Source organism: Meriones unguiculatus, chromosome 2 (assembly GCF_030254825.1).
Source record: "Meriones unguiculatus strain TT.TT164.6M chromosome 2, Bangor_MerUng_6.1, whole genome shotgun sequence".
Classification (NCBI taxonomy): domain Eukaryota; kingdom Metazoa; phylum Chordata; class Mammalia; order Rodentia; family Muridae; genus Meriones; species Meriones unguiculatus.
The window spans coordinates 170,106,237-170,131,954 of record NC_083350.1 but is presented as its reverse complement, the minus strand read 5'-3'; the positions used below and the strand labels follow the sequence as shown (position 1 = coordinate 170,131,954).

Genomic DNA, 25,718 nt, shown 5'->3' with positions numbered 1-25,718 from the left:
AGAATTCAAGTATCTACTTGCTGATTTCCTTTTTAGGCTGCCTTTTCCCAACTTGAAGCTAGTTCCTAAGCCTTGTTTGGCTTCTGCGTTTGAGTACCCAGTTGTGGTGTAGAGTAGGTGTGCAATAAATTACTACTGACAAATGAATGCTTCTTCACTCCTATGACAATTTTTGTTTAGTAGAGACTTCAAATTCTGAAAGAAACTTAGAACAATATTCTTAGATTTTTTTTCCCCGGCCTAAGGAGTTGATGGCTAATCCTCAAAGCTCTAATATAGAAACCATCTAAAAGAATAAAAATATTATGATCATAAGCAATCATTACTTACTCTTCTGGTTCTTCTAGTCTTTCTTCAGGTTATTCAGACAAGCCCATTACCTTACTTATTGTACAAAATAATTCACTAGTTATTTTTAACAACCACTCCATGCTCTCATATTACATTCTAGATGAAACAATGTAACAAAAACATAATTTGGGCAATACAAATATGCCCACTATTCTGGGGAAGCACATAGTAATTGCCCTACTCCTCCATAACCTAAGAAAGCCTGGCATGTATATGGCATTATCACACTATCTCTCTCATAAATGTCACTCTGAGTCAAATTTAAAAGAGGGAAGTTGGATTCACACACTCATAAACCACCTGTCATAGCTGGAGTGGTTCTGGATGAGGAGAGGACTGGAAAAGAGGCATTTTGTTTAGTTACCACAAGCTCAAGAGTGCTGAAGAACGCAGATTATTGTCAGTGAAGAGCTGTGCTTAGCTGTAAGTGATGAAAGACATCCAAGAGTGCTACCCATATTGAGCCTCTGAAAAACACGACAGTTACAATCCAGTCTGAGTTCAACGGTATTGATAGAAAAACCTTAACCTGGGAGTCCCTGACTTCAATTAAGACAAAACTATTCCATGACAAACACCTGCAGCACATCCACACTGCTCTGGCCACAGACAGTAGAAGCGTGGCCTTTTAATTTCTGCCTTACAGGAAAACTGTTTATTGTGCTGCCAAATACGATGGGTCACAGTTGGAGCCACCTCACCCTGGCGTTCCTGGTTCTTGGACTCTGTCCTGGAGGCATCAGCTTATCTCCCCCAGCAGCTTAGCTACAGGCTTGGTGTCACCTGCCATGCACAGGACTGTGTGTGTGCCACAGCAGCTGCACTGAAAATGCCAGAGCATGAGAGACTGGGATCCCCCTTGGAGAAGTCATAGTGTGGGGTCTCCCATCCACCAGGAAAGCAAGGGAAAGAAGGCTCACAATGTTGACACCTGAGGGGAGCGGACCACAGGTGATTTAAATGGTGTCTTATCCTCACCCTAAAGTTGTGGCCCAGAGCTTCAGCTATGGCTGGTTTCCTCCCACCCTCATTCAAAGCTCCCCCCACCCCAGTGGCTTGAAAACATCACAAGAACAAGACTCACTGTTGAAATGGAAAACTTCCCTTACCTCTGCAGATAAACTTTCATCAAAGCCAACTTTTATAGTGCTTAAACGCTTACTTTACACAGAGGACAGTCTTAAATGTGCAGTATTTTAATTGTACCGAGTTCATCTTAGAGTAAGCTCTGGATTCTAGCGAAAGAGGGAGAGATAAAAGAAAACAGTGTACAGTCACGTCTGCAGATGAGAAGACGTGAGCCAGAGACGTCGGAGGATGTGTCAGCTCAAACTCTTAGGAGAGGTGCAGCAGTACTACGGAACTGAAGTCCAGAGCGCTGGTGCCAGCACAGTGAGGTGGCAGGGATCACATCAGGGAATGGTGACTTGTTTTTACTACAGGGAGATTCCAACGATCCGGGAAATAAACACAGAAGTCCATGAGCACTGGAAATCTGACCCTCTGTATCTCACAGCACTCACACTTCATTCATTCCAGGCAGTAATTTAGATTTAAATACAGCAGTGCTCGCTCGAATTCACCATTGTAGGTGTTTCTTGCTGCCACAAACCTTAAAAGCTGTGCTTAGCATATTGCCTTGGTCTCTGAAATCCAAGAGTGCAGTGTGGATGGGAACTATTCTGATAGGATAAGCACGGAATCTATTGTGCATCAACCACTTCTGATCCTGAAAATCTCTCCTAATAGAAAAGAGTTTCCAGCTCCTGTGTGTTTTCCCTGCTGTCTGGGATTTATTAAGGTCCTAAGGTATTCATAACACTTAGAATATACAAAATGAGCCACATCTTAAAAATCGCACACAAGCACGCACAGCACCTTATGGGCTTTTTCACCCCACCCCAGGCTAATTTAAAAGCAAACACCCGAGAATTCTAAATTAAGCAAACTAGCACTGAGTTAAGTCACTTCAAAACCGAAGAACTGCCTGACTGAACTGCAAAGAACACGCAAGCCCCGGGCAGAGGGACCTCGCATCCATACCTATATTTCATGCCAGTCTGCTTGGCGGTGGACTCCTTGAGAGAAATGTGATGCTGAGGGGTGAAGGTCCCCAGGCTGCGAGCGATGATAGCGACGGTGCGGAATTTGGCCCGGGCTGCGTTCACCACATTGGGGGCGGTGGAGCTCTGCTTGCTCAGAAGTCGGTCCTCACCATTTCGACTCTTCAAATTGTGCTCTGTGCAGGCTATGGAGACTTGCATTGCTTCCCAGGACAGCGCAAGGTCCTCTCAGAACCCCACAGCACAGGCGGTCGGCAGAGGGTGAGCAGTTGGGGGACTGCTGCTGTCTTTCAACCCCTCTCGCCACACTTCTTGGGGCCTTCAGCAGAGTCCTGGCAGCTGACTTCAGAGCCCACTGAGCGGCAGGAGGGGCTGAGGTGCAACACAGAGTCCCTGGGACCCAAAGAAGTAAACAGCGAGGCTGGAAGTTGTCTCAGCAGCTGGAGCGCGGATCAGCCTCCCCGGTCTTCCCAGGCTGTGATCTCGGCTGATTAAACAGCCAGATCCATGTGGTCAGGAGGCTGGTGCAGAAGCCTAGAGCTGAGCGTTCATGGTGACTGCACACAGCCCTGCCTGGAGCCAGTCCGAGGAGCCTGAATGCAGAGGGCTGGCTTCTGGGCGCTGGCTCAAAGCAGCGCAGGCATACCGCAAGATGCGCCGCCAGCACCCTCTGGATCTCAGGCAGGAGGCTCAACTGGAGAGGAGCATCCCAAGAAGCAGCCAACAGCAAGCGGGGCCGCGCGGACCCGTGGTCTCCATGCGCTCTGCCTGCCAAGTGCCTTCCTGCCTGGCTTTGGAGGATGCGGGGGTGGAGGCGTCTCAAGACCCCTCCCCACTCATCTTCAGGCAAAAGCTGGGGCTCCTGAGCCAGCGCTTACTCGGGTTGGCGACTGCCTGGAGGAGCTGGAAGGTCCCTTTAAGGAGCGCCTTGCCTTTGTGTGCAGTGGGAAGGAAAGATCACTGTGACCACTCCTTACTGGAACAGGACTGGGAGGGCTGTTCCATCAGGGGGCTCTGCCTAGAAGCCTCCAAATCTCGCTGCAGCAGCACAGGAGTTGGGATGGGGGAAGGCTGAGGGGGTGCTGCTCAGAGCAGCATGCCAGTGGTTAACACGTGAACATTCTTCTGACTCGCTGGAACACAGCTTGGAATTGTGCTGTTGGCCTTGTCGGGGTTCATTCCCCCTCTGCTTGTTATTTCTTATGCAGATGAGCTCAAAGTTTCCTGAAGAGCCAAGGTGCAATCTCGTTGGAGTCAAGTCTGCTAACTTCCTGCACATCTGTTTAGAACAGCAGAACAGGGAGTTCTGGGATGCTGCAGGGAGTAGTGAGTTCTCCACACTGGAGGGGTCGGGGAGGGTAGGAGCAATGGGAAAGAAGCAGGTCAGTACCACTGCCCAGAAGGTTCGGGAGGGTAGCAGGATCCGTATACCCTGCTATGGCTACAAGGATTGGCAGCAAGAAGTCCTGTGAGCCAAGCCTGAACCCACATGAGATGCAAGTCTTGTCTGGCTGTATGTCCCATGCAGAGCAACTGCCCAAGAAATGAGCTCAGACCAAATTATCAGCTGACTGATAATTTATCTCTCCATTTGAAGTATGTGAGAAAATAACCCCTCCTGTGGATTTAGTTAAATTATGGCTTCTACAAAAGCATCTTTCTAAATGTGATTCCCAACAGACCTCACTGTCAAGCACGGGGAAACAACAATTATTTCTGAATACCATCTCTGTACTTGGCAATAGAGATCAATACGGAGGGAAAATTATGAAGCCCTGTCTCCATCGACAAGGAACAGACAATCTAGATGGGAAGGACAAAGCATTCAGTCTTCAGAGACTGACTATGTGGAAAATCACATTCTTCAGATCTACAGTAGCGGTGCCCACGCTAAGCACACTGCAATGAAGGAACGGATTTCAGGAGCCGGGAGAACAGTCTTCATTTTGAACCGTTATCCACACTTGAGTGAAGTCCCTGTTAGCATCTGACTTTGATGCTGGGACACGTAACACTGTCCGGAGTTTCAGGAAGCCTGTGGAGACTAAGGTTGCCCTCCTAGAGGCATGAGGCTCCCCTGTGGCAGGAACAATTGGTCAGATTCCATTAGCCTGAGTGGAGGGATGTGGTTAGCTCTGGGTTGGTGTGTTCAGAGATGACATTCTTTGCCTATATTAATAAATAAAACAGCTGGTCTGACCACCTCTTTCCAATCAAATAAAGTTGCAGAAATGAAATTTTTAAGGAGGCTCTGTGCTTGTTTTGAGATCCATTTAAGGCATTAATCTTAACATCTTTGAACCTGAAGATAAGATTTTAAACCAAATTGTCAAATTGCATCTTGACCCTCCATACCTTCCCTCCCCTGCCATTCTTTCCTTAAGAAAATAATTATCTTGATTAACAGAGAGACAATTTAGGATGTGGGAGGGTAGAAGGGTTAAATAGCAACCTCTTCTTTGCATCCATGTATGCCAGGCAGGAGTACTGGGACATACCTTTGTTCTTTGGAATAAGCAGTGGGTAGAGAGGAAGCAGCTCATAGGAACCTTTATTTTTGTACACTAAGCCAGCTCATCAGAGATGATCAATGTGAATTGGGAAAGTAGTCAAAATGAGAAGAGGAAGAAGTGGGAGGAATCAAAAAGAACAGCTTTTATAAAAAGGGAAAAAAGAAAAGAAAAGAAAAAAAAAGCAAGGTAGCCTGGGAGCAATTGAGCGAGGTGATGACCATCAGGAAGGGTCAGGAACCTGGCCTTCAATGTGGCCACTTCCTGTGAAGTGTGGAAGTTGTGGAAAGTGGGTAGGGGCTCCGCTGAGAGTGCTGTCAGTTTTATAGGAAGGACTGAGAACTTTGAGGGGAAGAAAGGCCTGGACATATTAATCTATGTGGCATTTAATTTTGTCAAATGCCAAAAAGCACAGCCTAGCCCAGAACAGGGAAGAAGTTATCTGAATAACAGATATAAGGCAGAACACCTTGGACCCTCACAGGACCACACAGAGTGCTTGGTCTATGGCAGGGCCTCAGTCTGTAAGTAACTGAGAGGTGATCAGGAAATATAGAAGAGGCTGAGAGGAAGGTAGTTTGGACGGGGAGATGCTATTTCCTGGATAAACTTCATTCCTTAGGAACAACCAAAGGAAGCCCTGTGCATTCGCTTTGAAGCTCAGCCTGTGTACTGAAAAGGGCTGAGTGCAGCCCCACATTCTCTTCACTTGTCTCATGTCATCCGGTGTCCCAGCCTTTGGGACATGCCTCAGAGAGAATCAAAGATCTGAGGCCAGAGGACGCCCACAGTGCGAGCCTCTCTCTTGCTGACCACGGTGAGCCTTTCATCTCTGACACCACACAGGCTGGCTCATCAACAGCTAGCACCTCCATCGTTTCCCCAGCCATCCTCACCCTTCCCAGCATGAAGGGAGCAGTCAGTCTCAGGAGCCTGGGAATTAGATAACAGTTGGCCGTAGAGTGCCCATTCCTAATAAGTTTGCTAACAGGCCACATGCTAATTAAGCTGGGGAAATTAGACTTGGAGTGTGTTGCCTTTCATTGTCACACAGCAGAAGTCAGAGGAATCCTCATCATGAGAATTTCAGGCTTAAATAGATATACAAACCTGCAGACAGATACATTTACGTAGACATATACATACATACACATACATACAAATATATACATGTAACTGTAGATTCAGGTATATAGTGATGGGCTGGATTTCCTCATCTTAGGCTTCATATTTTGAAGCCCTGCCAACTCCCCAGTGTGACTGTATTTGGAATAAGTCGTTAAAGACATAGCAAGGATAATGAGGTTGTAAGGGTGAGCACTAACCCAATATGACACGTGTCCTTATAATAAGAACCAAGACAAGACATGTGAAGACGCAGAGCAGAGGGCCACCCACAAGCCCAGGGCAGAGTCCTCGGAAGAGGCCAAGTTTGCTGTCACTTTGATCTCAGACTTCGAGTCAGTAGAACTGAGAGAAAATGAACTTTTCCTGTTGTAACTGCTCAACTTGTAGCACTTTCTTGTGCAAGGCTGAATTAATTCAGGTGAAATACAATTTATATGTATAATATTATTCATAAGAAACTATTGGAGCTTACTAACATACCAACTTCTAAAGGTCGCTATTAGTCACAATGAATGTCACTACACATACTCCGCAAGTCCCAAGCTGCTGTTATTAATGCTGTATAGGAGGGTGGTGAGTTCCAGCCCAGCCTGGGCAACACAGCAAGACTCTGACCTAAGAAACAAAAGATAGACAACAATCTATAAATCTGCTCTCTAGAAAGACTGCCGAATTGTGTCCTGAAGAAAGGTTCCACATGCAATCCATTTATTCCTCTTCGTAATGTCATACGGAGTTCTATGTGGTTGCTTTTTCACTAGCATACATTAATTATAAAAATAATAAGTTTCATCACAAGTGTGTGTGACATAGTTTGATTACAGTCACCTCCAAATATCCTCCTATTGCCACTCTCCCGTTCCCCACCCTTTCTGCTTTCGTGTGTGGGGAGTCTCCATCGGTGAAGTAACAGCTTTCAAGCACATTTTGTTATTTCTTTTGTATTTAGTGATCGACTCAGCTTACCAATTTTCCTATGAAGGGCTTGCTCATATTCCCTAAGGCAGAATCAGCACCCTCGGAGACACCCTAAAGCAGGGGAGAGGGCCCCGCACCAGCAGACAAAGCCCAGTTGTAGCATCCCACCTATAACTTAGGGATAACCTGGAGCTCTCCCTCGCAGGGGAGGGGTGTCTTCATTTTGAAGACCTCTTGGTATTCCTGTTTCTGTAGATGTCATGACTATACTCCTGGAGGCTGCCATATAGCACAGGAGCAAATTATCACATACTCTTTGGTGCAGCCACAATCTCAGCTGATTCCTATTCATTACCTAATAGTGAAGTTTCCACATTAGTGTCAGCTGTGTTGAGTCTTGGCAACAGAGCTATTTAAGGACATGACAGGGTGTAAAATTTGCATCCCATCTCAGTGTTCCCTGGAACCCCTGGGGACCTGACTACAGGGTTACATGAGTTGCAGTTAAGTGTGAAGCTCAGCCTTCTTCTGCCTCTCCCCTTTCCTGCGATACTGAACAGGATTGTTTGCACTGCTGGAACCTTGGTTTCCTCATGGAGATGTAGTGGCTTAAGAGTGTGGCTCTCCAGAGGAGCTGCCCATTATGAGTTGCATTCTCTGGTTGAGGAAGAATGAGAAGCAAAGAAGGTAAACACATCCAAGATGACACAGGCAGAGCGCAGATGTAACAGAGGAAGCCTTCCTCTGCATGTTTGGTTCTTAACCACTATGCAGATTGCTTGCCATTGTAAGACTTTCTCTTCAGAAGGGCTTCACATGCAGCCTCTTAGAGCTTAAAAAGGAATCCTATTGGAGATGGAGGGGACAGGAGCTCCAAAAGGAGACCAACAGAGCCATAAAAACTGAGCCCTGGGGGCCCTGAAGAGAATGGTACCCCAACCAAGGACCATGCATGGAGAAGACCTAAAACCCCAGCTCAGATGTAGCAATAGACTCAGTCTCCAAGTGGGGTCTCTAGTAAGGGGGAGCAGAGACTTTCTCTGGCATGCATGGCAGGCTCTCTGATCACCTCTCCCTAGGGGAGCAGCCTTGCCAGGCCACATAGAAAGACAATGCAAGCAGTCCTGGTGAGACCTGATAGGCTAGGGTCAGATGGAAGGGGAGGAGGACCTCCCCTATCAGTGGACTAGGGGAGGAGCATAGGGGGAGAAGAGGAAGGAAAGGAGAGATTGGGAGGAGATGAGGGAGAGGGCCACAGCCAGGATACAAATTGAATAAATTGTAATAAATGATAATTTAAAAAGGAAAAAAAGAAACCCTATTATCATTATGAGTGCTAGAAATAAATTTAATTTAGAAAGTCTAAATATCAACATTAAAAAAAATACTTTATGACTGTTTATTCCTATCCTGTTTTCCCAATTACCCAGAACATTTTTGGTTTATTCAATTTTTTTCGCAGCATAGTCAGAACCAACCATTTTTCTCTGGTTCCACTTAGAACTTATGGTTTATGGTCCACTGGAAAGCACAGCCAGCAGGAGCCAGAAAACATTCAATCATGCAGCCAGGCAAAATTGGAGTTATCCTAACAGAAAAGAGTCTGCTAATAACAGAAGAATTTTAAACATGAATATGTACAGATGGCTAGCTATTTCCTGTGCCTGTAATTTGTGAGCAGAAGTATTATGCTATTTATCAAAAACTATCAAAATCCAGTTGGAGAGTTATTTATTATATTCTCACAATTTTAATGTCATGAAAATGATCACGGTCCTAATATATACAGAGACACAGCCTTTACAATGGCAAATAAAACAGAGCAAAACAGAGCTTATACATGCAGATGACTTTTCCGGTAAAAAGAGACTTCTGTGTGTCTACCTTTCAACTTTCCTGGAACAACAGACTTAACAAAGAACCCAGCAGGACACTCAGGGCAAATCTGTCCTCACACACCAGACTCTATTCCAGAAACAGTGCAAGGAGCCAAAGGATGAACAAACTTTAGTCCTGGGAAACAAGACCAAAGATTGATCATGAGAAGTAAGTGTTCTGTTACTGTACTACACTCTCTACTGGCAATTAAGTTAAACCATATCATTGGCATCTGGCAATTATTTCCTGAATCTAGAATATTCTGAAATAAATGAGCCATAAATTCTAATATTTTTATAAATGTTCACACTGAAAACGTGGTGCTTCAGTATTACATAGAATCAGTTGCAATGGAAAATTCACGGTTCATCTGATTTTTTCCTACTATCTTCATAGTAGGTGATTTCTCATATATTTTAAGAAAACAAAAAACAGGGACTTGTATTCTGCCTACTTTTAAGAATGTTTTTTTCTTCTACATTATAATCCATTACCATAATTTCTACCATTGCCTTATATTGCCATCAAACAATCTGAAATATGTAGTGTACCTTTGCTTAAAATTTTTTTGAAAAGTTTAATCATAGAGAAATTATTTTCAAAGATAACGAGGTATTATATTTAATTCAATCCATGATAAAATCAATCAAATGGCACATTGAGATTTCTTGTACTACAAAGTGGTTAATTATGCCGAAATACATAAGGTTAATTGTCAAGTTTTTAATTTTAGACTCCCTCTCCACAAAAAACAATCATCATTTTATAAGTTTACAATGAAAATATAAAGGAAGTAAATTGTTTAGAACATATATCTAGAATATTGCAAGTAAAATGAAGGAAGAAAGGGAAGGAGAACAAGCTGAGTTTCTTTTATGTTCTAGTCATTGTGATAAAAGCTTCTCCTCCCATTACCTTAGTCCAGAGGAAAGAGAAAATAGGTTATTGTCAATCCTTCCAATCAGATGAGAATTGTTGTTTAGGTGGTTACATGTGCACTCTTAATGGCTCTCGTAAAGCTGTGATGAGGAAGAGTATTTTTCATCATGTGCTTGGCTCTAGATCTGATTCTGAGGTCCACCTGTACACACAAAATGATAACTATCTGAAGAACACGATATATCTTTTAAAACCTACATGAATCAAATTCCTGAAGAGTCTCCCACAGAAAGTCATCCTTACAAGACAAAGCAGAAAAAATTCAACATCCAAACTGTTACCGAGACAAGATCACTGCGTCGGTTCAAGTTTGTTTATCTGCTTAGAGTAAGAAAAGCTGTTATTATATGCACCTTTTTGGTCTCATAATAGTAATGGGTCTTATAAAGGGTCTACTGACTTGTTCTTTTTATTCTATTCATTTTTTTGAAACAGAATTCTTATAAAGCAAGAAAATCCAAGATTCTATGGAATCATCTTTTATTTACTTCAGCCTCCTTTATTGGATTGAGAAACGTTAATGCAGGTGACCCCTTTATTGTCCCATCACACATAAAATGAGAATAATCCTGAGTACACAGTTCTCCAAGATTTTTCTCACCTCAGACCTAGCAGGATTGCTATTACAAAAAAAGACAGGAAAAATATCAATGACAAAACTAGAAAAATAGTTAGCTTTTTATCCTCTTTTCTGGCTCATGTGTTCATAACTGGGTCTGCCTTTATTTTTCTTTTCCTTCCCTCCTTCCTTCCTTCCTTCCTTCCTTCCTTCCTTCCTTCCTTCCTTCCTTCCTTCCTTCTTCCTTTCTTGTGTGTGCATGTGTGTGAATACAGATGCTGTTGAATAATACCTTCATAAAATATAACTAATAGTGAGAGTATAAAATCCAATGTGAAGCCCCACAGCTTCACGATTGTTATTATAACTGTATAGAAGTTCACTGAGCTGTGAAAACTTTGGATTTGGCTAATCTCACTGTGTAATGCTTTCTATTTGAAAGTTCATTACAATAAAGTTTTAAGGAAATATGGGAAGACATGTTTGTACAGACTTAGACTGGGATAACCATTATTAAAAAGAAAAACAGTATGGAAGTTGCTTGACAAATCACAACCTGAAAAACATTTGAGTCATCCATTCTATTGGTGAATTAATAGCCAAAGAATTAAATCAGAATTTTGAAGAACTGTATGCATGCCCACAGTCATTGCAGCATTACTGACAAAGCTAAGATATGTAAGCAACCTAAGTAACCCATGAATGTATTAACAAATGAAGAGGCTGTGGAATGTATGCCACGGAGTATCAAGTCTGAAATATTGGTAAATGCAAGAATATGAGTAAAACCATAAGGCATTATGTTTGATTAACTAAGCAAGATGCAGAAATACAAATACTACCACAAAAATCTTACCTTTTGTAGATGTAAAATCAGCCAAGCTCATAAAGCTGTGACAAGAGTAGAGTTTTATGTGTTCCTACTACCTACATGAAGAAATAGAAGGAGTGGAGGAAAGTGAGAAAAGGGGAAGAAAGGAAAGAAAGAAAGAAAGAAAGAAAGAAAGAAAGAAAGAAAGAAAGAAAAAGAAGGTAGGGAGGGAAGGAGGAAGGAAGGAAGGAAGGAAGGAAGGAAGGAAGGAAGGAAGGAAGGAAGGGAGGGAGGGAGGGAGGGAGGGAGGGAGGGAGGAAAGGAGGAAGGAAGAAGAGAAGGAAGGACTTATATGAGATGATAGCTGTGCTAATCATCATGGTCATAGTGATGATAAATATATATATCAAATCATCAAGTTATGTGTGTTAAATACATTCATTCTTCATTTGTCATTTATACTACATAAAAACTGAAGAAAAGGAAAGAAATAATTTATCCAATATTATGAAACTTGTTTCCTGCTGAGGCTGAACTACCACCAAACTCATGTTGAATGACCTAATGCACCATTTATATAGTTACATTAAAAAAACAAGTGCCTACTTTAAAGAGAAAAAAGCCTCTCATTTATGTTCAAACATGTATCATATTTTCTGCTGAGGTTTTCACAATGCATGTATATATTACTTTTTTGTAAGCAAAGTGAAGTAAAAATTTAGTTATTTTTCCATGGTAGAATTATGCCAAGGTTTTTATAGGAAATTTTATAGATAAATTCTCTTAAGTTTACGTAAACTCTAGTCACCACACTGAGATGAAACAGATTTAGGAAAAAGGGGAGAGTGCCAGCCATTACGTAGACTAAAAAACATCCTGGTCAGTCTTTCTTAGTTTGGTAATTTCTATTTTCACACACAGGTTTGTGGTTGTCATTAATTTTTCTGTTGTTATTAAATGTAGCTGATCACTTTTCAAGGTTTGTATCAGTTAGCTACGTCATGCTAGTAACCTTATTTATTCTTTATTTTTTCAGGTAATATCTTTTCAGTTTGTCATTGCTATTATCCGTTATTATTATTTGCTACCACTCACTTGACAAGCTCTATGTGCTGATGAGACAGGGAGGGAGGCTATCTGGCATCCCTAAATGAGGCTGCCTAGCTGAAAATATGCAGCCATGCATGACTATCTTCCTGGTGTGTATCAGGTGAAGTGTAGCTGGTATGTTCTGTAGAAGAAATGGGGAAGGCCCATGGGAGTGGGGTGTTTAGAGAAACTATAGTGCTATCAGGAAAGGTCTGGGCAGAGAGAACAGAAAACAACTAGGCAAAGATACAGAGCAGGCAAGTGAGGTGATGCCAGAGGGGAACCAGCTTCCACGAGGAGGCTGAGAGTCTTGCTGGGGAATGTGCAAGGCACTTAGTATTCAGTGTCATTCAAAGGAGGATTTCTGTAACACAGAGTACAACTGTCAGTAGAGGACAGCCTGGAATAAAAGGAAGGTTAAGCCTCTTCCCCCAGAGCAGACATGTGAGTATGGAGAAAAGTCCATCGGGGCTTCTGGTGGGCTTGGGAGTTTAGGTTGTATTTTAGGCAAATAAGACTGAAAACTACGTGTAGGTGGTTTGAGGCAGGAAGGCAGCAGGAGACGACAGGAGCCATGAGGTACAACCTGCTGAAGGGATTATAATGCTTTTCCTAATAGATGCAAGATGGATAAATGCTCACTGGGCATGGGGATCTGATAAGCAGTTGGATAATACATACAGTAGGAGCTTATTTTGATAGAAACAAAATTGTTACCAGTAGTTACCCATGGGTGGTAGGATTATGGCTAATTTTCGTTTCCTTTATTTTGCTCATATAGGATTTTATGCTGTGAGCACATATTACTTTTGTATTATGAGACCCCCCCAAAAAAAATGATGCTCAGAAAGCAAGAAATGATGCTGGAAATAATAGTGAGCCAGTGGCATACATATCCTGTAGGGAAGAGTGGTGACTTTGTGTTTGTGTCAATGCATTTGGGATAAACACCCCAGGCAAACTCAGTTTACTTTTTAACATACAAGCCTCCAGGTGTAGATTATCCAGAATACAGCCACTGAGCTTTGTTAACGGACATGAGGAATAACTTCACATGCCAAATAACTATTCTTTTGATTCTTCATAGGTCTGGTAGGAATTCCTGCTCACAGCACAGGCAAGGAGCGGTCTGATCCACTGAGGGCTACAGTAAATATGGAGCATGAAAAGAATTTTGTTAGCAAAGAGTTGATGTCCCCCCCTCAATATTTTATCTGTTCTGTAGTTGGAAGAGCCCACTGTTAATCAAATTAATGGGAGCTGAGTTTCCAAGGAAAACAGGATGTGTCTCAGTCTAGCACAGTTGTTCAGACAAGTGGGTTATGAATGTTCAACAACTGAAGATACCAGTTGCAACCAACAATGACATAACTGGGTGGGAATCTCCTATAGAGAAGCTGAATCACAATGCTTCCATTCTGAGACATCTGTAACAATTATGTTTTTCCTTCAGTGCTCTGCCTCCATCCCTTGTTTATTCTGCCTATTGCCTTCTATGTAATCACGTGGCCACAAAATAGGAGGTGGAATTAATATATTTCTGTGTAGATGTTAGGATACTGACAAAGCAATAGAAACGAGGAAGGCATTAAGAAAGCAGAAGGAATTTGAGCTAAGATCCAATGCAGACTATTCAAGAAAAAGCTTTGACGTAATCTGATGACTGAACTTTCGGGGAGGTAGCCAGGTGGTTTGGAGAAAGTTTCAGATGTTATTCCCGGAGTTATCATGGTACACACGTGGTGACGGAAGCTCTGGCTTAAACAGCGGATGTTGATTTTCATAGTTCTGGAGGCCAAGAAGTTTGAACCCAAGGTGTCAGCAGGGAAGACACCTAAAGGCTCTCCTAGCTTCTGAAGGCAGGCAGCATTTCCTGTCCCTGAAACATCAAATGGCAAAATAAAGATGGCACTTCTCCCCAGAGGAAGAATATGTTCACAATGAGATTGTTTTCTTTTTCTGTTCAGGGCAGAAGTTGCAAGGGTGGAGGGTGGGTACAATGGTAGATTAGTGGGATTGGGGTACATGATGTGAAATTCACAAAGAACCAATAAAAAGTTAAAGAAAAAGAAAACATCACAAACTTATAGTAATCAGGAAAGTGTGGTTTTGGCAAATGACAAGTACATCCGTAAAAGAGAAGAATGGGAGTTTGAATGTGTCTTGGACTTACATACCAACTGACTTTGACAATCATGCCAAGACAGTTCAACTGAGGATGGAGTAATTAAAAAAAATAGAGTGTGAAAATGTCACAATGAAATTAATTTTTTAATTTTTTAAAAATTTATTTTTTGATTATTGCAATTTAATTACTTTGTATCCCAGCCCTCTCCCTCATCCCCTCCCAATCTTACCCTCCTTCCTTTTTTCCTCCCATGCTCCTTTCTCAGTCCACGAGAAGGGTGGTTCTCCCCTTCCATCTGACCCTAACATATCAGATCTCATCAGACCGGCTGCATTGTCTTCCTCTGTGGCCTGGTAAGGCTGCACCCCCCCCCCCAGAGGGAGGTGATCAAAGAGCCAGCCACTAAATTCTTGTCAGAGACATCCCCTGCTCCCCTTAACTAGGGAACCCACTTGGAGACTGAGCTGCCATGGGCTACATCTGAGCCAAGGGTCTAGGTTACCTCCATGGTAGGTTACCTCCTTGGTTGGAGTATCAGTCATTGTAAAGACCTCTGGGCCCAGATTTTTTTTCTGTTGGTCTCTTTGTGGAGGTTCTGTCCCCTCCAGGTCTTTCAATCTCCCCCTTTTGGGCACTCTGCCCAAAGTTTGGCTATGAGTCTCAGCATCTGCTTTGATACACTACTGGTAGAGCCTTTCAGTGGCCTCTGTGGTAGGCTCCTGTCCTGTTCCCTGTTTTCTCCCTCTTGCGGTATCTATCCCATTTGCCTTTCTGAATGAGCATTGGGCATCTTACCCAGGATCCTCTTTCTTGCTTAGCTGCTTTAGGAGTATAGATTTTACTATGTTTATCCTGTACTATATGACTAATATCCACTTATAAATCAGTATATACCATGTGTGCCTTGAAATTAATTATTTTATGTAATAAATCTAGTCTAATACTAAAAACAGATTAAAGTGGTACTGGGACAACTAGATATATTCATGCATCAGAAATAAAAACAATAAATAAATAGAACTTCAGTCCTCATCTCAGATACCACATGAAAAGAAACTCACAAATTCATAGTCATAAAATGAAACCACCTTTCTGCAGAGCTACAATATCAAAGGCACAATCTATAAAAGAAACAAAAAGATAAATGGATTTCCTAAAAGTACCTGCTTTACCTCAAAATACAGCACAATGTAAATTAAAAGATGAACTGAAACTGGGTGAAAAAGCTTGACATGATTATTGTGATGATGGTCTGCTTGTACAATACTTAAAGAACACTAATAAACTTTAAAAATGATACTAACAGACTGAAAAAGTGGGTACAAGATCAAACTATGTTAATAAAGATTTGACTAAAGAAAATAAGTGACTAATAATTTCCAAGAAGAGGCTAAGCCTCGCTAGTTCCAAGGACAGAAAGACCCATTGTAGGACAGCCCTCCACACTCACTAGAACAGCTATCATAGAAAATTTCACCATGAATTAGGCTGCAGAGAAATGAGAAGTCTTCCACTTACTATTAGGAATACACAATGATACAATCACCCCAGAAAATAGCTTGGTAACCTCCTATCACGTGTAACAAAAAAGTATCATATGTCCAAGGATTTTCACTCGTATGTGTAAGAAAAATGTACTTTACTATTCCCAATGGTATTAATTACAACAAGCCCAAATAAATTATTAAGACAACCATCACATTGTAAGTCAGTAGAAATGCCTATTTATGGAATTCTACGCAACTATAAAAATAAATAAGCACATACTATGTGAATTATCATAAAAGCTCATAATAAAGCAGTTAGATAAAACACTATATACATTACTCTAATCCTGCATAGTAAAATGACCTTTCAGTGGTAGACTGTATACATAATGGTGGAGATGAATGGAGATGAAAAATTCATATTGGCATGTGACATCATAGCTATGATAATGTTCCAGCAGAGAATGATGGGTTTGCAGTGTTGGTTGGTGTAAACAACTTTCTGTGTGGTCAGTTATATAAAAGTATTGTCAGTGCCGGGGACCTTGCTCTATGGAACATGCTTGCCTAGCGTTCATGAGGTCCTGCATCCTACCCACAGCAATGTAAGAATGAAGAAAAACACAGTAACAATAAAGGATAGCACAATGCTGTTACCGTACAGAGTGATAGTAAGCAACCAAAAACACTCTACTGTATTTTTATCATTCAGAGTGTATTCCTTCTATGTTTATAGGAGTATGTGTGTTATGCTGTGTGTTTTGATGTTTCTCCTTCTATTGGTCATAAGGGACCACACCCAGAGACTGAACTGTACCACTGATTTTGTGTTCTACACTCTGCAATGACCACACAAAAACCCAATCTCTTAACCACAATTCTCAAAACATATTGAGAATCAACTGTCATGACTGTAATTTTGCTTTTATGACATGTATAGAGAAGGAACATTTATACAGACAAAATTGAGATTAGTAGTTGCCGAAGGCTAGAAACAGAAATGGGAATTAATGGAAAATGGACACAGAATTTTTGAGGTTATGGGAATGCTATAAAATTAAAATGGAATTTTGTTTATGGCTTTACAATTCCATAATTTATTAACATCGTTGATTTGTACATTTATTTCAGATGGATTTTTATGACATATCAATTATGCATCCACAAAACTCCTTAAAACACTCTACAGGAAAACGAAGGATGACTTCGTTGAGAAAAGTTTGCTTTTTGCAGCCCACAGAGCAAAGGCTGGAAGTCATATTAAGGATTTATTACCATAGCAGACAAAGGCAGAGTATGGGGAGTCTCTGAAAGGAGTTTCACAGCAGGGTCAATGTGAAGAACAATGTGCTTCCTTGTTATAAGTGCTCTTCAGGAAGACCTGTGCATTTTCCATCATGAAGCTGAGCTACTAGAATCTGCACCCTGATTGGAGGAATTCAAGGCCTTCCAGAAAAGCCCCAGGGAGGCACAGTGCTGGGTCAGGAAAGGCGGGCAGGGATGAAGAAGAAGTAGCTGAGGGTGGTTGTAGACTACACTGTCAGTTTCTCCCAGTGTTGAATGAGTCGCAAAGCAGCCAAGGATCTATAGTGCCTCAAGGAATTATCAGATCTCACAGAGCTGGATACTGAGGCAGAGCAAAGCTTGCAGCCAAAGTTACTGTTACACCAGACTGTCCCCAAGGACCAGACAGACTGCTTTGGAGCATGCAGGCACCAGACAGGCATGGAATAATTTATAGGAGAGCAAAGAACTGTGTGTGAGTGTGTGTATGTGGGGGATGGGATAGCATAAAAATCAGCTCTAACGTCTGTTTGAAGCACATAAATAGTGCAAGTGTCCCCCACAAAGTTCATGGATTCAAAGTTTGGTCCCCAACTAATACTCCTAGTCTGGGCAGTGCTGGAAATTTGATGAGGTTGGATGGAGCTGAAGCTAGTGTATCACGGGGGGCACATCCTTGGGGGCATTGCCCTGCTTCCTGTAAAACATGCTCCCACCACCGATATGTCCTGCTTCTCCACGGGCCCCAGATAGACACAAACATGGACTTGGGTGGGGGTCTCTGAAATAAGCTAAAATAAACCCTTAAGTTGTGTCAAGTACCTTTTCAGTGTTAAAGTCTGACTTTAAAGTCTGGCACACACAAAGCTTCTGCTTTGGTAATGGATGAGTTGTTTTTTAACAGCGAGGTTGGGGCTATTTGCTTGCTCAGGTCCATGGCCTAAAAGCAAGATGAGAACCATTAAAAAAGCAAGCAAGCAAGCAAGCAAGAAACAAAGAAACAGAGAAAGAAAGAAAAAGAAAGAAAGAAAGAAAGAAAGAAAGAAAGAAAGAAAGAAAGAAAGAAAGAAAGAAAGAAACCCTCTGTTTGTGCTATTATTTATTTCATGTTTTGTGTGGAGTTGGGAGTACTGTGACCTTTGACCTCATAACTGTCTACCTTCCCAGCCAGGAGAGCATTCCATGTAGACCACTTGGGGCCCCCACTTTATCAGATCAGTGTTCTCCTGGATGGACAAGGTGCCAGACATTACAGTTGGCACTGCCTCCTTGTCGATGGGTCCTACTCATCACTTCCATCTTCAGGAAACCCCCGGGAACCAGGGAAATGCTGGTCCCCCACCCCCACCTCGGTCAGGAGATCCCAGTGGTGTTCTCTCTGGGTTATTCCTCAGCTGATATCATCACTCAGGCCTAGAGCTCTCTCACAGAAGCAGCATAGCACGGCACAGCTACAAGGCTCTGATAGAAGCCTCCATGCGGAGGAAAGAAACAGACAGTATTTAGATTTTTAATAAAGTTTCTGGCTTGGGGCTTTTCCTTTTAACTGTGTAGGAGTGAGTTATTAACTGCTACTTTAGGTAAATGAGAAAATATGTTCCTTCCAGCAAGTGACTGGCTGATTTTAATTTCCCTGTAATCATCTCTAATCGTTAGCTGTCTTCTGAAATTCAAAAGGTTGCTGTGTGGAGGAGGGAGGACATTTAAGGGTATTGTTACCTGTGATAGAAACAGGACCAAAGAGAACTGGCAGCTGTCAGGACGATTGCATGGTAATGACTTCGTGGTCATGTGGGCTGCTCAACAGTAAGTACATCAGGCTGCCTACCTGCAGATTTGGTGAGCTTGCTGGACACATTTGAATCACTGCCACGAGACTAGATGTTAGAATTAAACATGAAACGATGGAGAATTTGTATCTTTGAGTGGAAGCTGGACCCCAACAGGTAATGGGAGACATCAGAGTCTTAAGAGATGACATGGATCTATTCTCTTGGGCTCTCCAGTGCCCCGTTTTCTGAAACAGCATCCTATAGTTCAAGTTAGAGAGATCCCGTGCCCAAGTTCCTGCTCTATGCATGTGACCTAGTTTAGTCAATGAAAGTATTCATTTTTATGGTAAGTGGCTCAGGTGTAGTCATCTGACTAGTAGTTTAATAATGCTAAATCCTGCAACTTTTATTGGAAAAGAGAAATGCTTGTTCTATTTGACTCGAAACTAGTCTAAAGCCATCTAAGGAAAGAACCTGTTTGAGTATGAATGGAAGTCATTAGGGTGACCACATATTCTAGGACATAATATTCTCTCTTCATAGAGGAGGGCCTGGCATTATGTTGCATTTGATGCTTCAGGGATTCAGATATCTGGGCTCCATGTCCACTGATTTCAGGGCTGGAAGCCTGAAATTGTCTCTTTCATGAAGATATGATTACTATTTTATACCTCCCATTTAAATTCCCAAGAGAATGCTGAATGTGGTTGTGTACTTATGTACCACAAGCAGATAGCCAGGATGAGGTAGGGCAATCTCGTTCTAGGACCATTGAGGCTGCATAGTATGACCTGTCATATAAATGATAAAACAGTTTCTTTGCAGGAAGAAACTGACCATGCTATTTGTGTTACAGGCCCCATTAAACTGTGGCCTTCATGTTTGACCATGGAAGGTCCATCTCTTTGTCAGGTACCAGTCATGGATCTAGTTCCTTGTTAACATGGAAGCATGAAAAAGTGTTGAACTCACTTTAGTGAGGCTGCACCAAGAGCCCAGCAGTACAGGGGGTCTGCTGCAAGCTTCTTGATGCAGAAGCTGTCCTTGGAATGGGGCCCCAGACACCAATCAAGCAAACAATCCTAGTCCATTTCACAGATGATGTCCAAGGTCTGCTTCAATTTTAGGGTTCATTTAAAAGTTCCCTTTCAGTCATTTTGTATGGATTTATATTTAATCGAGATTGATGGATTAAGATTGCTGAGGAATGTTGCCAAGCAGAAAACTTCATGCATTCTGTCCCTTCCCTTACATTCTCTACCACCCATCTTCTTCAGGGGGCTAAAGCACCACTTTTTAAAAATAATGTTAGTTTAGCTGTAAAACATCTCACATAGACTCATGTATTTAAACGCATGATTGCCAGAAAATGGTTCTGCTTTGGGAGATCATAGAGTCTTTTAGGCGGTAAAGTCTAGTTGACAGATACAGGCTACTAATGGTGGTCCTTTGAGGGTAATAATCCAACTCTGGCACTAAGACAAAGCTCTCTGCTTCCTGACCAAATGGAGCAAGCAAATTCCTACAGCCACAGATACAGCTTCCATTTCCACTCCTCCCCTTTCCTCTTCCTTGATGGAATGTATCATCTTAAATCATAAGCCAAAATAAATTTTGTCTCCTCCTTTCAGTTGCTTCTGCTAGGTACGTTGTGCAGTAGAGATAAAAGGAACTTTTATTGATGTTAGGAGTTGTGTCACTTCTGTAAGAAGACTGAACATGTGGTTATGGGCTTTTGGAACTGGTTCATGAAAAGAATGTAGAAAAGCTTAGAGCTGTGAGCTACGGGGGCCCTAGAATGTTATAAGCAGAAGTTAATGGGCCACTTGGATGGGAGTTTAGAAGATCAGAATGACAGGAAAAACAATTCTTTCTGGAGACATGTCTCCTGTACTCATGCTAGCCTCAAACGTGCTGTTTAGTTAAGGATGCCTTGCATCCATAATCCTGCCTCTACCTCCTGATTGCTAGGATTACAGGTGTGCACCACCCTAACAAAATAGAAACACGGATTTTAATAAAGATCATGCTTACATAGTTTTAGAGCAGAATATGGACATTCAGGATTTGGCTAGAAGTCATTGTATTACATTCCAATAATGAATCTGGCTATATTCCTCCAGTTTGGAGTTGAACTGAAAAAAGAAGGACTGTTTTTTGTTTGTTTTTTGAGGAGGAGGAAAATTCAAGACAATACAACATCCAAGGTACTGCATGGCTGCTGCTTGCTACCTTTGTTCAGGTTGACAATGAGAATTCTGGGTGAAAAGCAGAGAAAGGTGTACATTGTGATGAGAAAATGAACTTGGGCATATTAAGTTTCAGACAAGGTGAATGCTGTAAACATTTATATGATAAGGACCAGTGAAGAGATCCCATGAACCAACTTTGGAAGACAATGTTAAGAAAGGTGTCTGAAAGACAAGACCCCATCCAGCCAAAGCTGCAGGAAATGAAACAAACTGAAAACACATTAAAGGTTTTCATTTAAAAAGTGAGCTTGAGACCATATGGCACACACCTTTAATCCCCAAATTCAGGAGGTATAGGTGAAGCTCTATAAGTTCGAGGCCAACCTTGTCATCATAGTGAATTCCCAGATGGCCAAGATGACATAGCGAGACCTTATCTTACAAAATCAACAGAACTGCCTTAGGAAAGGATCAAGGCTCAGCCATCAGGATGCTCAGAGGCTACTGTAGCTGAGACAGAAGGGGGCAAACATCTCAAGATGAGTTATGCATGCTGCAGGCATCAAGGTAGTTGAGGTGGCGCCACCCAAGCCAACTGGAGCTCAGTGATGCCAACCACATGCTCTAGGCAAATGTGGAGCCACAGGTTTAATGCTTGCCCTGAGATGTTTTTCATGCGTCTGGTTCATTCTTTCCTTTCTATCCTCTTATTCCTCCTTTTTTTAGGATGGAAAATTTCCTCTGTATGTAACTTCAGTTTTGATTTTATAGGGGTTCACAGCCAAGAGTTTGTGTTGCTTTGCACTTCTTCAATGGTGACTTTGCACTTTTGAACGGTTTGGGGACTGTTAAGACTTGATGATCTCTTTAAGTTGATTTGAATATGTTTTGGAAATGGTCATAAGCTTATAGAGCCAAAGGCAAAGCATTATAGTTTAAAATTACAAATGTACCAAAACCCTCAGCCTTGGCTCAGGCATTTGAATAACTCATGTGGTTCCCAGATGATGTCACTGAGGAGTCTATGGACCTTTTATTAGGTGACACTTAGCAGAAGTAAGCTATTAGAGTCTATTTGAGGGGTCTAGCTTACTTGTTTCTACTCTCACTGCCACTACTTCTTGATATGAAAAAGTACCACAATCTCTCACAAAGGCTATGCTCCCTTAAACTATAAGTCAAAATAAACCTCCTTTTATTTAAGTTGTTTCTGTTTGGTATTTTGTTACAGCAACAAGAAAAGCAACCAATACAAACATAGACACCAAAACTGAGACACTAATTATGCTTGATGTGACCACACTGATTCAGCCAAGGTCCAATGAGAGAAAGACTCCATGGGACATGGATCTTATAGGAAATTTCATGCAGAAAGTATTAGCATAATGAACTGGGAGCATCCCTGAAGGGAGATATAAATTCCTTAAGGCACAGAGGATGGTTCTGTTCCTGAGGTCCATCACTACTCCTTATCTGAAAGAAGCGATTAGAATGAGCAGAATGTTGCCTCTCTAGTTAGGGGCACATGACAGGATGTGTAGTCTTCAATAGAGAAACGCACCTGCCTATAGACAAAGGGTGGGATCTTAGGGAATTAATATCTTTACTGTATTCCCACCAGCCTTCCAATCTCCTGCCAACTGGCTGAAGCTACTGGAAGTAAAAAACCTCGGTAGCATAGGGCAGCCATCTGGAAACACAAAGCTGTGTAAGAAGGGATGGGCATGAGTGAAAAACATCTCGTTAAAGGGTGTACATGGGACCTGAAAACGGCGAGAAGCCTTGAGCGACCTGTTTAAGATGGTACCAGTGAAGGTATTGGGCAACCAATTCCTTTAGGCATTTCTGAGAGCTACCTGGGTAGGACACTCTTTCTTTCAGTGAGTTGCACAGCTTTCTAAGTAAGCAAAATATGGAGAGATGTTTCATTTGAGAAGAAAGATGTGAAAAGTATCAGGAGTGAGATACCACACTTCTGAAAGCATTGTATTCCTTTCATATTCAAACGGGAATGTAAGTGGTGGTGCTGGAAAGACAAGCCTTTGTCATTTGCTAACTTAAACTAATCTGACTAAAACTTAAAGGCACCCAAGTTTTCTGAAATTATTCCAACTCAGTGCTCTAAACGATGCTTCTTTTCTAGGGAGAATGTAATATGGAAGAGAAATCTCGTTAATCTTCCATTTAAGCAAATTTGTACCAACAGTTTCCACACTTTGAGGTGTGGGAACAGCAAGAAAGTAAACGCCGAGATGCCCCTTTCTCTTGAGGCACTTAAAAACTAATGAGACAGGAAAGTGTTAAGGTAGCCACCCACAGCACAAGGCAGAATAAGACACAAGCTGCTGGATGACAGGGAGTGTGAGGGAGGGAGTGCCTGGGACGTTTTCATTACGGCTGAAGCAGTTAGGGAAGTCTATTTGGAAGAGAGATGTCCTGCTGAACCTTGAAACATGAGTATCATATTTTTAGAGGCACCAGAGCCCACTGTCAGATAAGGCTAAGTTAATCTAAGTCAGAATAAAGCATGTTAGAGACGAGGAGGCAGGAGACGCTGGGCAAAAGCAGAACCTGGCAGGTAGTGAGGAAGAGCTTACAAGACTGGTGAGAGTTTAAGATTGAGATGGATCAGGAAAGTAGCTTTGGAGTAAGGTTCCAGCTTAATTCAATTCAGGAGGACTCTGGTGGGTACCATGTCTGGGTGGGACATTTGTCACATACATTATTTTGAAACATTTGACCATCATTGATCCATAGCAATTCTACCTCCTGCCTCAAGTCTGTGCCAAGTTTGTTTCCATGACAGTGGTATGTGTAGTGCATTTGTCCCTAATGTGCCACATTAAATCACTTCAACCTAATGATATTAATAGCCTCAAACTGTAAATATAATCTGGCTCATAGAACCCATGTGGATAATGGAAAGTTCACAACCAACAATTTCAGATGAAGTAGGTAGAATGAAAGGGTTTGTTGGAACAAAGTAGCCTATAAATAGCCGTGCAGGACAGATAGGCCATGCTGCTGAAAGCCCTTCTACTAATGGGCTGAATGCTCCATCAATCAGCCAGAGCACAGAGAGGGGGCTGAGTGTCACCCACATAGTCAGTTCAGCAGGAAAAAGGGAGAGAAGCTGCTAATTAATCTTCACATTCAGCTGCTGTAATGAAGCTCACTGCAGTTTCTGTTTTATCTGGGCAATTGGTATTAAAAATTACAAGAAAGAAATCTGTCTGCTTGCTCTACATTACTTTACCTCAGAGGCCAAGTCAGAAAATGCTACTGGGTTTTGTTACTTCAGAAGGCTGGGGGATGGGCAGGAGTGGAACCAGACTGCCCCTTCCCTTATCACCCCTGACCCAGAGGGTAAGGAAAGCTGAGTCCCTAGCCTTTGGCACAGTTCTCAACAAGACTCATGAGACCCATGAGGTAAGAATTGCAAATAAGCCATGAGGAGAACATGGCCTTGGTCAGTGCCACACATGGAGCAGTGGACACCAAAGGTGCTTAAGGAACTCTGGAGACCCTCTCTGCCTTTTAATGGTTAGCTCAGGAAAATACCAACAAAGCCATTCCCCATCATCCTGGGAGAGCAGTGATAGCAAGAGATCTGCATGAAATGGATAAACCCATCCCTCAGTGCCTGACCTTGAGGAACCTCACAGGAGTCCAGTTCTGGCTGCTTCATGTATGTTCTGCTGAGAGCAGGGAGCATAATAGGTCTCAGTTACCTTGGATATCTCAAATAAATTATTCATTGGAATCATTGTAGCCCCTTATTGCTATCTATCTATCTATCTATCTATCTATCTATCTATCTATCTATCTATCTATCTATCATATTTTATGTTCCTCAAAGAACACATAAAGGCTATTTTCTAAAATCTATAGAACACCTCATAGTAAATGAAAATCTTTAGGTCTTTGATGTAGAGGGCATTGATCTTTGTTAAGAAACCCGTAAAGGCAGAGACAAGAGATACTTCTGCTTTTCGTTCTTTTTATTGTTTGTAAAGCTATTCAATAAAACCTCCCTCTAAAAATCATATCCCTGTTCTACCACCATGCTAAGGACATTGAGCTAGCCAGTGTCTCTTTTTTAAAGGGCACGTTTCCTCCTCTTATGTTATTGATACATCAGTCTCAAAAGGTGCCTGGGATGTGAGCCTTTATGATTAAGGAGGACCAATGGTTCCTAAGCTTGCCTGGGTACCAGGCATTTGTGACAGATTGGTTCTTGTTCCTAGAATTTGTAACTCAGTCTGTCTGAGGTGGCTTCTAATTAAGATGGTGTATTTTTGAAAGTTCTCAGTTTGGGATCCTGCTGATCTAGACATAAACTATGTGCCTTACATGTGTCAAGATTCACCCCTCAGTACAGAAAAGAAACCAAGGCACCTGTAAGGTGTGTGGTATGCACTGATTCTGGCTTCACGGTCACCTGGCTGACATCAGTAAGTCTCTTAATTTTCCTGACAAACACAGCATCGGAACTGGACAGAAAAGATCTCGGGGCCTAGATCACCAGCCACTGAACCCAGAACATTGTGTGTGGAGGGTGTAGTTACTCTGAAACATGACAGGGGAAAACATTTGTGGTCAGCAATGC

The 25,718-nt window shown here is 42.1% G+C and overlaps 1 protein-coding gene across 3 annotated transcripts in view; it reads right to left on the bottom strand.

Annotated features, from left to right (window-relative positions):
• Positions 1 to 25,718, bottom strand: part of Kcnab1 (potassium voltage-gated channel subfamily A regulatory beta subunit 1) — a 377,926-nt gene that overhangs the window by 238,676 nt on the left and 113,532 nt on the right. Inside the window, exon 1 of one of the 3 annotated variants that reach the window (XM_060378392.1) lies at positions 2,395 to 3,366. The exons of the other annotated variants lie outside the window; for them this stretch is intronic. Within the exon in view, the coding sequence (XP_060234375.1) occupies positions 2,395 to 2,615 (221 nt within the window). The 5' untranslated portion in view covers positions 2,616 to 3,366. Of the gene's footprint in view, positions 1 to 2,394; positions 3,367 to 25,718 lie in introns of those variants that run through there. 3 annotated transcript variants of the gene reach the window in all.